This window comes from Pyxicephalus adspersus, chromosome 11, assembly GCF_032062135.1.
Source record: "Pyxicephalus adspersus chromosome 11, UCB_Pads_2.0, whole genome shotgun sequence".
Taxonomy (NCBI): Eukaryota; Metazoa; Chordata; class Amphibia; order Anura; family Pyxicephalidae; genus Pyxicephalus; species Pyxicephalus adspersus.
This window is the reverse complement of record NC_092868.1, coordinates 41,317,964-41,335,102: the sequence shown is the minus strand read 5'-3', so window position 1 is coordinate 41,335,102 and position 17,139 is coordinate 41,317,964. Positions and strand designations below refer to the sequence as shown.

The 17,139-nt window shown below is 40.7% G+C and overlaps 1 protein-coding gene and 1 long non-coding RNA gene across 2 annotated transcripts; one reads left to right on the top strand and one right to left on the bottom strand.

Annotated features, from left to right (window-relative positions):
- Nucleotides 1-2,277: 2,277 nt before the first annotated feature.
- On the top strand, nt 2,278-14,183 carry ANKRD65 (ankyrin repeat domain 65). Its single transcript, XM_072427033.1, has 4 exons — nt 2,278-2,616; nt 7,908-8,106; nt 9,836-10,385; nt 12,922-14,183. Exons 2-4 carry the CDS (start codon nt 7,910-7,912, stop codon nt 13,183-13,185), a joined length of 1,011 nt encoding a protein of 336 aa, XP_072283134.1. The 5' UTR covers nt 2,278-2,616; nt 7,908-7,909; the 3' UTR covers nt 13,186-14,183.
- Nucleotides 8,618-15,387, bottom strand: LOC140341357 (uncharacterized). The gene is made up of 3 exons (XR_011922858.1): nt 15,196-15,387; nt 13,132-13,188; nt 8,618-8,873 (listed from the first exon to the last, which is right to left on the bottom strand). It is a non-coding gene; the product is annotated as an uncharacterized lncRNA (long non-coding RNA).
- Nucleotides 15,388-17,139: the final 1,752 nt, after the last annotated feature.

The window sequence follows — 17,139 nt, the reverse complement described above, 5'->3', positions numbered from 1 at the left end:
AAAAATCTTTCACAATTGTTTCCAGTGACAGATGAATGAGCTCTGTACACACAGCGCTGTTCTTTGTAACAGAGGGGGAGATGAGGGAGTCGCACCTATGTGCTCAGCACGGCATGCACAGCAGTGATTATTGAAGGTACCTCAGATGTCAGATTTTTGCCCAGGATGAACAAGACAATTCATCTCAGGCAGTTATTTGTAGTAAACATAAACTTTTTTTTTGCAGTGCATTTACCACATATGTATGTCATGTATTGTATTATCATTATGTAAATATAGGACAGGCAGCCTTTTTACCCTGGGGCCAGGCTGAATTTTTTCCAACAATCTAATGTCCCTACCAGAGTCATTAATGTAGTCTACGGTCAATTTTTGTTTTGGGGGGAAGCCAATTAACCTAAGTGCATGTTTTTTTGGGACCTAAGAAGATAAATACCATGAATAAATAGATGGGAGCATGTTCTTGTTCCTTTAGTGATAAGCACTTTATCTTAGCTATGGTTGAGTAAACAGTTGCTCCTGAAGTGAGTAAAGCTACGTACACACTTCCAATTATTATCGTTGGAAAACGAACGACGAACGATCGTATAGCACCGATCCTGCACATAGAGATAACGACACGATCGTTCGTAGATATTGTACACACAATAGATACGATCGTTTGAGCGATAGAGGAACTATGTGCACGACAGGAAAGTGAACGAACGTTCGTTCATTACGCACGCTCAGATCATGGACGATCAACGAACGACCGTACACACGAACGATGTTCAACGATCTCCAATCCAATCCGCCGGTCCGGTCGTTCGTTTCCAACGACTTTCCTCGTTCGTCGGCGTCGTTGGTTACTTTTTTTACGAACGATTTTTGCCCAATCGATCGTCGTTCGTTTTGAACGATAAAAATTGGAAGTGTGTACGCACCTTTAGGGTTGAGAAAATTCTTGCTGCTAGGCCAGATGAAATTAAGCATGGTGGTTAAAAAACAATCATGTAGATCAGTGACTGCCAACCTTTCGGAACTCACAGACCACAACATTCAATTTGAAATCCTGCGCATGTGCATGGATGAAGAACCTTCCCCCAGAGTGACGTGATGATGCCAGAACCGCCCACTCTCCCATTGCAGGCTCAGACCTGCTTGCTAAATTTCGGGGGGACAGTAGTGCAGGGGGGGCGCACCGGACAGGTAATTTTTCTGCTTTTCTGCAGACCACTAAAATTTTCTCATGGACCACCGGTTGGCGACCGCTGATGTAGATGAGTACTTAGGCTGCCCATACACTCAGTAACCCTCAGTCAATTGCAAACACTCCCAATTTACATTTCAGGCTACTTGGTTACAATCGGCCACCTGATTCCACTCAATCATACTGGTCTATAAACTGGTGGCAATACAGATTATTACCAAAACAAATTTACAGTATTTCATCGGTAGTCATTGGATTCTGCACCCTCGCCCTGCCCCCTCCCCCTTATAAAGCAGAACAGTGCTGTATGTACATCTTTCATATTCATGTATCGTGCAGTCGTTAGTCTTTGGAAAATAATTGTGAAAGATCCTTTCCAGCGATAATTATTGCACGTGTATACATTGGCTTACAAATAGCCAAAAACATCAATGGAGTCAGTAATAATTAACCTGCACCTGCACAAATTGCTCATTTCTCAAGGAACCCCTAGCAAGCCCTGGAGGTACCCTGGGATTCCACAGAACCCTTATTCAGGGACACCTAATTAGCTTCTTGAAAGAGTTTATGAGTTCTCGTGAGATAATAGGCATCTGTCCTGGAAGGAAATGGTAAGACATGGTCCCCTGCTCTTGAAAGCAGCAGACACTGGGTCCACTGCGATTTTTTTTTCTTTAAACATATGGTGTGCCTGTTCAAGCAGTTGGTATTAGGGAGATGGGGCAGCTAGTAAAGTGGACTTTCTATTTCCACAAAGGTTATGCTTTAAAGTATACCCAACAAATATGAATACGTCCAATGGTAAAGCTTTAAAAAAATGCAAATCATCTATTTGTAATTTTGATCTTTTATCTTCAGTATTTTCAAAGTCACTGGAAAAGGAAAATTGAGAATCAGGACACAGGGGATTGCCCTGCAGCATGCAATATTTACACGGTAAACCACGTTATGAAAACAATAATCTATTTTAGAGCATCGCAGCAAGTAATAAACACCGGGTCATTTGTGCCGCAACACACAGCTCTGGTATGTCCTACAAACATTGTTCTCTTGTTCCTTTTTCTAATACATCCCTCCTCCTCCTGTGTCCCTCCCCCCTGTCCCTTGTCCTTTGTAAAGTTGATTGGAATCATTAACAGATTACCCTTTAACAGAGGGAAGCTCTGTAGGGGAACATGTTCACACTTGCCGGAATATCCAGGCACAAATTGCACAAGATCTCTTTTGTTTAATCTCCCTCTCAATTTCACTGCATCAACCTGCTATTACCAGCTAGAAGTCTAAAGCAGCAGATTGGTATTTATACCCAACCCAACATCTTTGGGGCAACCAAGCCCTGGCTCCTCGATTGCACCAGTCTCAGGATTTTGGTGCACCGAAGCCACACTAGATCCTCACTGCATCGATCGGAAGAAAACGTTTACCAGGTGAGGATATATATAGCAAAGAGCTTAATTAAACTTGTAAATCCTAACAATGATCTTCTCCTATTTGCTTGCTTTTGGTCTTTTCTTTTCAAAGCATTTTGTTATATCTATTTATTAAGTGCAAATAGAATACTTGTGGGCTGTTTAAGCGGTATTTTTGCACTGTGCAGTGTTATCTCAAGTAGTTACCTTTCTTAACTATAGCATGCTATACAGAGATTATTTTAGAATAACAAGAACAGAGAGGTTCAGAAAAATGGGACTTTCAATGGTTTACTTAGGTATAAAATCATATAAGAACATTTTATTTAAAAAACAAATCAGTATCAATATATCTATGGTTAATAAATCTTGATATTATCAATAACTTTTGAAACAATAGATCACCCCTCCAAAGGGAAAATCCCCCACAAATTTATTGTACAGTGCGGGGGTGTTCATTTGACGCGTTCCGCAGCAATTTTAGCTGCTTCCTCAGGAGTGATTGGCAGAAGTCATACATCCATGTATAACAATAAAGGTAGGATAACAAAGTTGAACCTGTAGTTTTAAGATGACACATGACAGATGTAGCAAAGCTGGGGGTCCAGAGACAGCAGGGCTGCTGGGCTGAATAACCAAATTTTAAATGCCTTGAGGGTCAGAAATCCTCCAAGTAGAAGTGTATCCAGGATTGAAGAGTTCTTGGAAGCCCATCCAGTTAAAGAGGAATCTAATCAATGGAAATAAAAAGCCCAGATAGGTAAACAATGTGGAACATATGTGTCCTGAGGAAGCCACTAGGTTATGGAAATGAGGAGAACACCTTTCTGTAGTTCTAAAACACTTCCTATCTTAGGGCGACAATGCTGCTTTGATGCAATACAATGAGAGGGTGTTGTCACCCTGGTAAAGAAATGTGATGCTGGGAGAGTCACTAGTTTAACCTGCAGTGGAAAAGGTCTGAAAAAGGAATCTAATACACCCACCACATCCAAGGAGAAGAATCATCAGTGGTGCATATTTTATGTAATTTTGGATAAATTTTTATTTTTACATATTTCATTTGTATTTATTATGTTAACAAAATGTATGAAGCACATAGACCAGACACAAGACATCCTTTCCCTGAGGGATCATAAAGTTTAAACCAGTGTTTCTGAACCCGGGGTCCTCCTTTGGTTGCTGAGGGTTACTTGAGAAATAAGCAATTTGTGCCTTTCAGGTCAGTTCAATCCCATTTTAGGGACATTCTTCTCACTGACCACCACACTAATATACAGTGATCAGAGGATATAGTAATTATGGAAGACCTCAAAGTTATTTTAAGGGTTCCCCCTTGTCAAACGGTTGAGAAAAGCTGATCTAAACTCTGATCATACTCACGCTTTAATAATTGTCATAAGACATTTTTATTAGACTAGACTTTGGATTTAAAAAATTATTAAATGTAATTGTAATATAATTAATAAATTACAGCATTCTTCATCAACATTTAAGTGTTATATTGTTTTACATTTATTCCTATTCTTTGTTTGCTCAACTATTCTCGTTTTACATGTAGTAAAGTGAGTATTGTCACCCTAAGGGAAGTATGTTAACACTTGTTTAAGTAGTTCTTCCATATGGCATGTCCACTTCATTTACTGCAGATGATCTATTGCTATAGTGTCTTACAGATTAAATCAGGAAAATAAAAAAATTGTAGTTGTACCAAAGAGCTATCAGATGCTACAAGAGAAGGCAAGATGCAGAGAAAAGTTCCACTTTTAGGTTTGCATGATCAAGACGGTCATTACTGCAGATAGGAACAGGCAATGCCCTTTCAGCAATAATGTGTCTTACCTGCCTGATCGTTCCAGATTTCTGGCATCAAAGCTGAGCTATGCATGCGCTAAGAAACCAGGAAACCCAGCTTCCTTTGAGTTTGCCGGGATGACTGAAAGCCAGTTAAAGCTACGTACACACTTCCAATTATTATCGTTGTTAAACGAACGACGAACGATCCTGCACGATATCTACGAACGATCGTATAGCACCGATCCTGCACATACAGATAACGACACGATCGTTCGTAGATATTGTACACACAATAGATACGATCGTTTGAGCGATACAGGGAATGACGTGCACGACAGGAAGTGAACGAACGTTCGTTCGTCACGCATGCTCAGACCATGGACGATCAACGAACGATCGTACACACGAACGATGGTCAACGATCGTCGTCCAATCCGATCCGCCGGTCCGGTCGTTCGTTTCCAACGACTTTCCTCGTTCGTCGGCGTCGTTGGTTACTTTTTTTACGAACGATTTTTGCCCAATCGATCGTTCGTCGTTCATTTTGAACGACAAAAATTGGAAGTGTGTACGCAGCTTAACCTGACTAAAGATAATCTGCAGCAGCATGAAGAAATATGGTGACACGCTGGAACATGGATAAGGGGGTTGTGCAGATTTAGTTCAACTTAAAAGACTTACAGGTGTCCAATGGACATCAGATGATGGTTGCTGGAATCAATCCCTTGTGGTAATTTTCACCAATAGATGAAGTAATGAGTACTGTACTCTATGGAAAGGGGAAAACATGTAAGTGGCACCCTGCTGTGCTCAGGTCCCGAGTGAACAGCAGTGACTCCCAACAAGTCCTTCATCATTATAAACTATGAAGCAGAGAAGTGGGAGAGGTGTCAATGCTGCTCCCCTATACTTTACATATAGTAAAATGAGTGAATGTTGTCACCCTGAGGGAAGTATAATTATTACACAGTATTTATATAGCGCCGTCATATTACACAGTGCTGTACAGTGTACATAGTCCCTCAAAGGGGCTCACAATCTAATGTCCCTACCACAGTCATATGTAATTAACACAGTCTAAAGTCAATTTTGGGGAGAAACCAATAACCTAACTGCATAATTTTGGAATGTGGGAGGAAACCCACGCAAACACGGGGAGAACCTGCAAACTCCATGCAGATAGTACCCTGGCCGAAACTCAAACCTGAGACCTAGTGCTGAAGGTCAAAGTGCTAACCTCTGGGCCATCGCGTTGCCCAGTATGTGAATAAATGTATAAGTAGTTGTTCCATACAGCATGTCCACTAAATTTACTGCAGATCTATTGCTATATTGTCTTACAAACTATATCAGGAAAATAAAACAATTGTTGTAGTTGTACTGAGAAGCTGTCAGAGCTTACAAGAGAAGGCAAGCACACGGATATACGAGATGATCAGAGACTGCAGACATATAACAAAAGATGGTCAAAGACTGCAAGAACACTGCAAGAAAAAGGATTAGAGACTGTAGACATGCTATAAGAGATTTTTAGAGACTGTTGACATGTTACAAGAGATGGGCAGAAACTGGGGAACACTACAAGAAATGATTTCAGACTTCAGGCAACCTACAAGGGACAGCCAGAGACTGCAGACTTACTACTAGAGAATGTCAAAGACAGCCGCCATGCTACAAGAGATGGTTAGAAAATGCACAGGAGATAATTAGAGACCATGCATGACCAAACCTGCTACAGCAGTGACATGCTTTAAGAGACAATCATAGGCGGCAGACATATAAGATGAAGCTGATAGAGGTCACTAATACAGCTCCTTAGGCTACGTACACACATGCAATGGTTCTCGTCTGATAATCAGCTCGGGGCCGATATCAGACGAGATTCTTGCATGTGTACAGGGCTCGTCATCCATCGTCTCAATGACCATCCACATGAATCCACAGACGATGGACGACAAATGATCGTAATGCAAGTGAAGGGGAGAGAGCGCAGTGGGGTGCCACTCCATTGTTCCCCCCCTCCAATCTCTATAGAGCAGTATGGTGCTGTATGTACAGCACTTGTTCATTCATCGTGCAGTCCTAAGTCGTTGGAATTCAATTATTCCATGTGTGTATGTAGCCTTAGCTTACCAACTTTTCTGCATTTGTGCTCCCTAATTTCCCCACCACCCTAAAAATGAATGGACAGCTAAACTAAACCATTTTTTAATACTGGAATCTATTACAAAAAAATATTTCCATTACTGTATGCAGTGACCCTGAGGGTTAAACAACAGATGCCAAAATGCCTTCTTGATGTGAGGCTCCTGATGTGAAGGTAGGACACAAGAGGGTTGGAACCTTCTCATGTATTCAATAGGCACTGGTCCCTGGGGTAAGTTAGAGTTGGGTAAGTACTTGTCACTAGGTCCATCTAGAATTAAGGTAGGAGGCAGAACTCCCTGGGAGCCACCCTGTGTGAACATGGTCTAATTCCATGTTATTGTCTGATAATTATCTCCTGTTGATAAGGTGATAAAACAAGCTATTGTGTGCACATTAATAACCACTAAGTGCTTTATTGCTTCAAGATTTATAATTCTTTGTTATTAAGACTCAGCTGAAGCTAGGTAATTAGTAGTATTTGTAAAAAGAAAGGCTTGGTAGTGTTATGCTGGAGTGATATCTGAATTCCTTTTCTAGCTTTTTTTCAGTCAGTATGGAAAACCAATGGGTCCAGGCCCGGATCAAAAGAACAATTCTGGAAATTTTAAATCTGGGGGAGGGGAGCCGAAGAATTTAAGTTAGTATACGGTCCAGAAATTTCTGATGGTGGCCCTAAGCATGTCTGTAACTTTTTGGACACTCAAGCAGATCCACATCCATTACAATTTTTCGATTGGTAAATGATCATTTGGAGGTCCAAAAACACGCCACACGTTTTTTGTGTCCAAACATTTTCCATGAGTAAAATATATCCAAATTATTGGATTTTATACACCTGGCATTCTTTAACAGATGATTAAGTGCAGCAGGGCTGGTGACACTGCTTGAGAGAACACTGCTAAGTGCACCAAACAGCACTGGATTTCTGGTAAGTGTGTATGTAGCTTTAGTTCCAAGGCTAGGTACACACATGCAATAACTGTCGTTAGAAAATGAACGACTAGCAAAATATCAACGATTATGCACAATTATTTTGAACGATCGTACGGCGCACAATTATGTTCATGCTGTAACGATACAATTGTTCAAATAGAACGATACAGGAATTGACGTGTATCAGAGAAAGTGTACTGCAGAACCATCCATGATCACTGAACAACTGTACACACAATAGATTGCGAACGATCGTCGCCTAATTAGATCCGCCAGAACGTTCGTTCGTTTCCAGCGACAATCCTCATTCATCAGCGTTGTCATGCACTTTTTTTGTTAACGATTATCGATCGGTCGTTAGTCGTTCATTTCCAACGATAATTATTGCACGTGTGTATGCAGCCTAACTATGGACACCTTTCATTTTGCAGGCATGCAGCAGAGGGTAGGAAGACTTACTCCACAAGCAGAGATGGCCAGGAGATGTCTGCAGCTGAGTGAAGAGATGAGCCTGCCAGATAAAGGAGGGCACACTAATGCAGAATGGAGAGCTCTTCATATGGCCGCCTGGAATGGGAACACTCGTCTTGTAAAACAACTGCTCCAACAGGGAGAAAAAATTGATGACAGGTTTGTTACAAAAATTTCCATGTGTTCTATATATTTATTGAATTGGTATCCTGCTCATACCAGGACACTATGGGCAGTTCCCTAACCTAAACACAACCACCCCCTTATTACAGATCCAACAGTCTGATGTATTTTTTAGCAAATCCTTCCTGCTTGAGTCCTCTGCATTACAGCACCACTGACGTCTATGGTATGAAATTACATAGAAACCACCATAGTCCAATCTTAGTACATAGGAGTTTGTAAAATGAGAGGTATAAGGAAGGAGCCAAAAAAATGCACAACAGTGTATTCCTATGCAAACCTCCACATGAACCATTAAATTAACTTTTTTCATAAACTTTAACATAGTAATGGCATTTCAAACATCAGTTTTCATATTAATAAACAAGCAGCTTTTATTCAAATAATACCTGGTGATCCTACCATGAAAAAGTCTTTTTTCTGGCATTAACTGGGTAATTTTCAAAGCAGCCTTCCTAATGTAAAAAAAACACGCATGGTGCACAAATTTATATATAGATAGAGTTTTTATTCAAAGAATTTTCCAATAATTTTGCACCGACATAAAGTACGTGTTCTGTCCAACTCTGTATAGTATGATTCCACTATACACATAAAATCAGCTGAAAGCTGTGAGGTTTTGTTGAGATTTATTATCTATTTATGAAGTTAAGCCTTTACTAGCATTGATGTGCATTGAACACGCCGAGACTTTGCACGTGTTGCAGTTTATTTGCTGAAGTTTCTTGGCTGCAGGTCCCTGGCTGGTCAACAGAAGAGAAATACAGAACATTTGTTAGTGCAGAACAAACTGATGGATTGAATGCTGTAAAATGAAGCCTTTCATGTCATTCTATAGGCCCTATCACATGGAGCAAAACAATTATTTGCCAATGTTTAGAAAGTGATTAATATGAAAGTACAGGAATTTTCTGCTTTGTCAGCTAATGGGACCATTTCACCAAGATGTATGAGTTATTTAAAGTACATGAAAATCCCAACTGAAATGTTTGCTTATTGACTTTGTATTGTAACAAATGTCTTTTTATTAAGATAGTTTATTTCTACTTTTTTTCTTTAATATATCTTAATATTGCTGCTCACCCAAAGCCTCAATGAAGCCATATTCTGCACACATGAATACATTCTAGTAATAGCTGCAATGACAATGATGTACCATGCCTGCTTAATGTGTGTTATATATGGACACTTTTATTCCCTATGAAAAGCACAGGCTGGGCAGACAAAACACACACACCACTGGAAGAAAAGGGACAGAGAGTTGTCACCTTATATCAGGAAATGCAACAATTGCCTGTATAGTAGGATCACTTTAAGAAACTTAGGTACAGATAAAAAAAATGTTTTCCACATTTAAACTTTTTTTTTTTTAACTCCAATACAAATAGTTCCATTTTGAAATGGCTAATTATATACTGAAATGGAAATGAAACATAGACTTAAAAATGTAAAAATGTACAAGACAAAGCTCAATGTATCTGTAAACTTTGCAATCAACAAAACAAAAATGTTATTTTAATATAATTATATATTTTTATATCATGACCAGGGATTGTAAACTCCCCATATATCCATCAACATGTGGACAGAGCTTATTCTGTGGTCACCATGTAACAAATTTTCCTCTACGTAGCTTATTTCCACTTTACCGTTTGTGATGTCAAATTAATTTGATATTTCTAATTTCTATTTATTCCTTCCTAAGGGATGAACTTGGCTGGACCCCTCTACACTGTGCTGCCTCAAATGGTCACTTGGCCACAGCAAAACTGCTGATTCAACGGGGAGCATCTCTGAATACCCAAGATGCCTCAGGTTGCACCCCTCTCCACCATGCCACATGGAGTGGTCATACCGGCCTTATTGAAGTTCTTCTTAAGCGAGGAGCCAATGCCACAGCGACCACAAAGGGGGGCCTCACAGCTTTACACTTAGCTGCTGCCAATGGGCACACACTAATCACCCAGCTACTATTGAAACACAACCTAGACCCATGCATGGGTGATAAAAACCAATGGAGTCCTTTACACTGGGCCACAGTGAGTAATCACATCCATATCATGGAGCTGCTCGGAGCCTATGGGGTTCCTCTAGGACTGGAGGCTGCTGGGAATCTGACCCCACTACACATTGCTGCAGAGACTGGAAAACTAGCAGCTTTGGACTATCTCTTGGAAAAGGGGACTGATATAAATGTTCAAGATCAGCTGGGCCGGACTGCACTGGCCATGGCAGCCAATAATGGCAGCTTGGAGGTGAGTAAACTCAACAACAGAGCAAGACAGATTATGTCAAGGAGCTCTCTGTAACTAAGACAACTGAATTTCCCCAAACAAAGAACAAGATGTACTTAATTACAGTACACAAGGAAAGAAAGGCAGGTAATTAGTCCTGGCAGACACTGGCCTCTTGTAAAGATGTCTTTGATCTGGACAAAGCAGAATAAATACAAATGTAAAGACAGAGGCTGGCACTCTGGGAGGGTAGAAATGATGTCAGCTTTTATTGCTGTGCCTCTTCCTCCTGGAAATATTTTCACTTAGTGTGACAATGGAAACATAGAAAGAAATGAAATGACTCGATCATTTTAACATTTTATACTGAATCTGTCAATACTTAGATTTAGAGTTACTTTGAAAATGTGTTCCTGGACAAAAAAAATATGCAGTACATCTGCAACATTACATACTTCTTTAATGCTGCTGGTACAGAAAAATGTCTTGTTACCCTTCCAGAAGCTCAGTGTGCCCCTAACCTCCTTTAGTTACTGGCTGCACAGAAATCCCAAGTGGTATTGACAGTTCGGCTTGAGTTTGTCCTTGATGGACTAAATAACTGCCCATTCCCAAACCTCTGTTAATCTCCATTGATGTCTCTACCATACACTGTGTAAGAGTACTTGGGGAAGTGACCTATAGCACTTTGTTGATCCCCACTCCCTGCAAGAAGTTTACAAGTCTAATACATATTGTGTGAACATGATCTGAAAGGAAAGTGAGAGCATTGTAGGTAAATTTGGGTCATTCATTCCTATACAAATACTTGAAATTTTAGAGTCATCAGATATACAGCATTGACAGTCACTTAGAAATGCCATCTGGGTATAGGAACGGTCCTAGTATCATTGGCCATAATGAAACTCCAAGCAATGCATATTGTTCAGAACTGGCTATCATTGTGCGTGACCAAATAAGTTAAAGATGGAAATCAGTGTGAAAACTCTGAACGAAGCAAAAAAAATGTGTAACAGTGGTCACAAATTATAGATAAGTGTTTCCACTAAAGGTGTACGATAGGATACAAAACTTGCATGTACCCCGATTTTCCCCCATTTCCAAATGGTGTTTTTAGCGTCCAATTTTTTCCACTTATACAGTTTTGAGTGACATAATGCTTTTCCTTTAAAGCATACCTAAACTCAACATTTTTACTTTATATCGTTTAGATAACCCTTCTAAATGAAGTAAAAAAAAAAATTTAGGGGGGGGGAGGGGTTTAAGTGCTGTGGCAATCAAGACCTAATGGGAGCGCAAAGCCTTCTGGTATATCTACATCATGCATCCCAAAGGGTCAGGCTGCTCCTTCTGCGCATGCCCAATCTATGGCATGCTCAGAAGGGGCATTTTTTCCACCAAAGGGAAAGAGATGTCGATCTCACGCATGTGCGGTGAGATAGGCTCTCTTTTTTCCCCCTTCACAGCAGCTACATCATCCGATCTTGCACCTGTGCAGTACAAGATCAGGTGACGTAGCAAGAAAACAAGAAAAAGACAGAACAGAGGAAAGAAGGTTTAAATTTTTGTTTAGTTCCACTTTAAAAGCAACCTTTCTCACCTATTTTACCCCTGAAGAAACCATTGATTTGTTGAAGGTCTTGGGGAACCCTAACCAAATCTTCAGGAGTCAAAATACACTTTACATTGGTAGTCATTGGAAAGGACCCTTTCTACCAAGTAGTTAAAAAGAGCTTTGGTGTGACTGACTATACTGAGTGGTATTGGTCAAAAACTATGAGGTCACCATCACATGGGAGGTCAATCAGCCAAATCTCAAGGAACCCCTTGAAACTTCTTGAGCAGTGTTTACCAACTATTGTTCCCTGAAACCCCAGGGTTTCTCCAGGACTTGCTAGGGGTTAAATGAGCAGTTGGTGACCCAGGTTTAGGTTAACATACACCAATGATCTTTTTGGCTATCTGTAAGGTTGGCAGCCTTGTAACCAGTCAGCAATGTAAGCAGCATTCTTCCTCCTGACCACCAGGCTAATGCACTGAGAGCTGTGGTTATAAAACGTATAGTAGGGGTTCTCTGAAGACCTAAATGTTATCTCAAGGGATTCTTCATAATAAATAGGTCAAGAAATACTGCTTCCACAGAACCCTGGTTGAGAATCACTATCCTAAAGTGTATCTTAAGCCAAAACTTGGTGGTGAATGGTCAGAGCCCTTGGCAAGTTGTTATGCATAATATCAAAAAAAGTATACTATCTCTTCTAGCTTTGCTTGCAGAAAGTGTCAGAAAGTGGGGGATAGATCATTAACAAACCTGGATCACTTACTACCCTGAATAGCAGAACACAAAAACATTTCTAAACCTTCACCAATCCAAAAACCATCCAACCTTGCAAACAACCAATCTAAAGCTAGAAAATGTGATATTGGCTTGACCTATAGTCTGCAGAAACACAAACTTCCTGTGAGCGGTCACAAACTTTCCTTATTTCCTCGCACACCTTTTCCTAACCTGGCGAATATATTGGCCTGACCAATGTTTCAACTTCTGCTCACACAGGTGGTCCGGCTGCTGTTGGAGAAGAAAGTTGAGGTGGACACACCAGACAAACATGGCCGAACAGCCCTACACCGAGCAGCAGGTGCCGGACACCTCGATGTCATCCAGTTGCTTATTCAGAATGGAGCCTCTATACACACAAAAGACAGTCTGGGCCTCAATGCAATGCAGAGGGCAGCCCTGCTGGGACACCACCAAGTGACTACTTACCTACAAGAACAGGCCGCATTACCAAAGGATGAAACACTGCAACTGAAGCCATAAGCCCTATTCAAAATAAAAAATACAAACTTTTATAATTAATTAAAAACAGATTTGTCAAAGACAAACTGTGCTTTTCAGTCCATGTCTAGACAAGAATATTGCAATGTACTATCTCATTGCAGATTGGGTGGTGCCATGCTGAGTAAATATCGACATTGTCCAGTGAACAGTGCTGGGAGTTTCTGCCACCATTCAGCAATAGAATTAGATATTTAAGACCCCATTCATGGCAAAGCAACAGATTCACCTGTCAAAGAGGTGGAATGCAAAATATATATATATATGTAACTGGAGACATTTTTGCTTTGCCCTGCTTGAGTAGACTTTAAAAAAAATCTGTGCTTTGGCAAATGGGGCAAATCAACAAGGTTGTTTTATTGCCCTCACCCCTCCAGCACTGACCTGTTGAGTCATTACATTGCACAGTTTTGCATATGCCAAGTGTGGGGTTTCAGAGTTCCCCTAGCATATTTTGTCACAGGGTTAAAAATTTATCAGCCCCAAGTGTCTATACTCCTTTGTATAGACACCTAGGGGACTTGTCTATGCATTGCAAAGCAACAGGTTCATATAACAGAAAACTATAAATCATTTTTCATCATCATCATTTCCCATGGCAGATGAATGAATAAGCACTGAACACACAGCGCTGTCCTGTTCTATGGAGAGGGGAAGAACGGGAGTGCAGCACCCAGCTGTGCTCTCCTCCATAGAAGTGAACAGCAGATATTCCCAAAAAGTCGTTTATCGGTCCATCACCGTTGATTGGTAAATGATGTCGGTGAACCACTATACACTATGTCAGATTTTCACCCAAAGCAAGAACGACCTCCTGAGCGACAATAAATTGATGTGTGTAAAGGGCCCTACCTATACTTTCTCTTTTCTCCATCATCGCTTTGTTCACACGTGGGATAAAGGAGAGGACGACCTTGTATATTTATTGTGTATTCATAGACAAAACTTTTTATTAAAGGGTTAAAACCCTATCATGCTTATTTTTTTGTTGTGTACTTTTTTATTTCCTTCTCAGAGACACAACAGTGAGTTAGAGGAAAATTTCCACCCTGGACAGGTGTCTCCCCATAGGATGATTTCCCTATGCCTCTTGTGCTGGAGTATAATTCTATATTTTAGAATTCCTTCAACAAAGGTCATCAGTACAAATAGAGGGGGGATTCTTCCCTAAGCCTGCAATCCGTACAGGGGACATGGTCTGCGGCAGCATCAAGTGAAGGTCTATGGACCATCAAAATTTTCTTGTGGACCACCGGTTGGCGACCACTGCTGTATGATGTTGGTGTATTTTACATTGGCCTCCAGCCTGCTTGTTGCTATATGGAATGCTGCTGGTATACTCCTTGCACTACAGCACACCTGACTGGTTTCTTGGTTGCTTCTTTATTTTAAGTTTTGTTATACATGTCTGCAAAAGGCTAATACTAGGTGCATTTCAGTCATTCACACTGCTTCTTTATTGCATTTGTATTGTAAAAACACATCTTTCAATATAAACAAATAATGGTGTAGCACTTCCTCCCCCAGGAGGGGCTGAATATTTCCAGTTCTCCTGACTATGCCACTTACTCTGGTCTGGCTCAATACACCAATGAAATGAGTTCAAACAAAAAAGGGGTTTATTTAAGAGGTGAAAAACATATAATAAAGAATAAAAAAACTTGAATGGAGCACTCATGAGTCAAATAGTTCTCCTTGGAAAGAGCAAGGGTAGGGAAAATAAATCCAGTTCTGACATGAACATATAGCGATTCCTCTCATTTCCAACAGGGACTTCCCAACAATGCAATGAGTCAATGTAAGGATTAGGGCAAAGAGGAAAAAAAAGAATCAAAGCCACCAGCAGGCAAACAGCTAACAGGATTGAGTTCCAAGGCAGGAATAGGTTATATCCGACACTCCAGTTCCTATAGGCCAGCAGAAATTTGATGAACACAGAAGACTGCTGTTAGCAGTTGGAAAAAGGTTCTTCATACAACAAGCAGTATTTACCTGAAGGGCCACAGCCACCTGTTCCACTTTGAAGGGTTTCTCAGTCTCACAGCAGATGCACTAGTCCCATTGCTTCTGCCACCTGAATCAATAGCTTCCCTCCTGCTGCTCGCTTAAACAATGAATTCAGGCTGGGCTAGTTCTCCACTGGAGAGTCTCTCCCCTCTCTCTTTTCTCCCTGAGAAACTTCCTGTCCCCCTACAAAACGGTCCCCCAGTCCCCTCTCCATGCAACAGGTTCCTCCTTTTTTTTGTTCCCTCTCCATGCTGCCATCTAGCGGTGGTGTAGGCACAGTGTCTTCATACAATATAAGAACATTGCTAACAGCATTAACCTTAAAGTTTTTAAAAGGACATAAACACATCTGCTGCCTTACAGGGGCTACAATGGTAATGCATGGCAAACACACTAAAAAATACATTAAAATATGTGCGTCTATTACACAGTAAAGCATTCTGTTGCAGTACATTAAACTGCGTTGCATTACAGTGGCCCATTCATTACAAATGGGCAGACAAACATTACAACGGGTGAAAAACCCTTTTACCTAAACCCAACACACTACAACTCACAGTATTGATTGTTTTGTTTGTTATTGGTATTTTGTGGCCCATTGTTGTGCATCATTTTCTTCTATACAATGTTTTGGGGTGCCATTTGTGAATAATGCCACCAAAACCCACTACACGGTTTAGCGTTAAGCCTACCTATTTTAATGGGTTTTTTTTAGCATTTTATGGAATAGTTCTTTAAGATCTGTGCAATGATATACTATGACCTTCATCCTAATGAAGTTGATTTGTGTCGGTGAATGTAAAGATGCATCTTAGAGCTGAACTAATCCTTACAGATTTAAAAAAAAATTGTAACCAGGCAGGCCCATGAACTGGTTTCTGCAATAAAAAAAAACGTACCTTTTAGATCGCAATTTTTTAAATTGCACTCACCTGTCCTCATCACCATGAGGTCCTCTTCCAGGTGTTGGATCTTCAAACATTGGCCTGGCCGAAAATGATGAAACTCCCGTGATGATGGGATACCTGGCAGAAAATAGTGATCAGGCAGGTAAGTATGTTTTAATGCAGATGTGACATCGTCTGTTCTTTCTGCAATACAAATCCTGCCTTTTTCTAATTTTTAAGTGTAGAACTATGGGTCCTATATACATCACAGACAAAATACTTTTTCCAGATCAGGCCCAGAATTGTACCTGTAATAACTGTACATTAAATAGGGGTTGCAAAGGGCAGTGGCAGAGGAGAATAAGAAGACCCTGCCCCAAAGAGCTTACAATCTAGGAGACGGTGGAAGTAACACACAATAGGAGGGGAGATGTAGTGGGAAGTAGTGAGGGTTTTAGGAAACAGAAGAAGACAGTAGGTGAGTATGAGAAGATGGGTTTTGAGTTCTCTTTTAAATGAGCAGAAAGTAGGAGCAACCTGAATAGGATGAGGAAGACCATTCCAGAGAGTTGGGGCAGCTCTAGAGAAGTCTTGGAGCCCTGCGTGTGATGAGGTTATGAGTGAGGAAGTCAGTAATAGGTGATTGGAGAAGTTAAGAGATTGGCTGGGGGAGTATTTTTACCAGGTCACAAAGGTAAGTGGGACAAGAACTGTGGAGCGATTTGAAGGCAAAGCATAGGAGCCTGAGATTGATTCTACAGTTAAATGGAAGCCAATGAAGAGATGCAACAGAAAATAAGAGGTGGGAAGGATGGATGAGTCTGGCTGCAGCATTTATAAAAGATTGTAGAGGAGAGAGTCGGGTTAGTGCAATACCAGAGAGGAGGAGGTTACAGTAGTCCAGACAAGAGATGATAATAACGTGTATGAGGAGTTTGGTGGTCTCAGGGGACAGGTAGGGGCGGATTTTGGGGATGTTGCGTAGGTGAAAGTGACGAGACCTGGAAATGTTCTGAATATGGGGGGTAAATGAGAGGGCAGA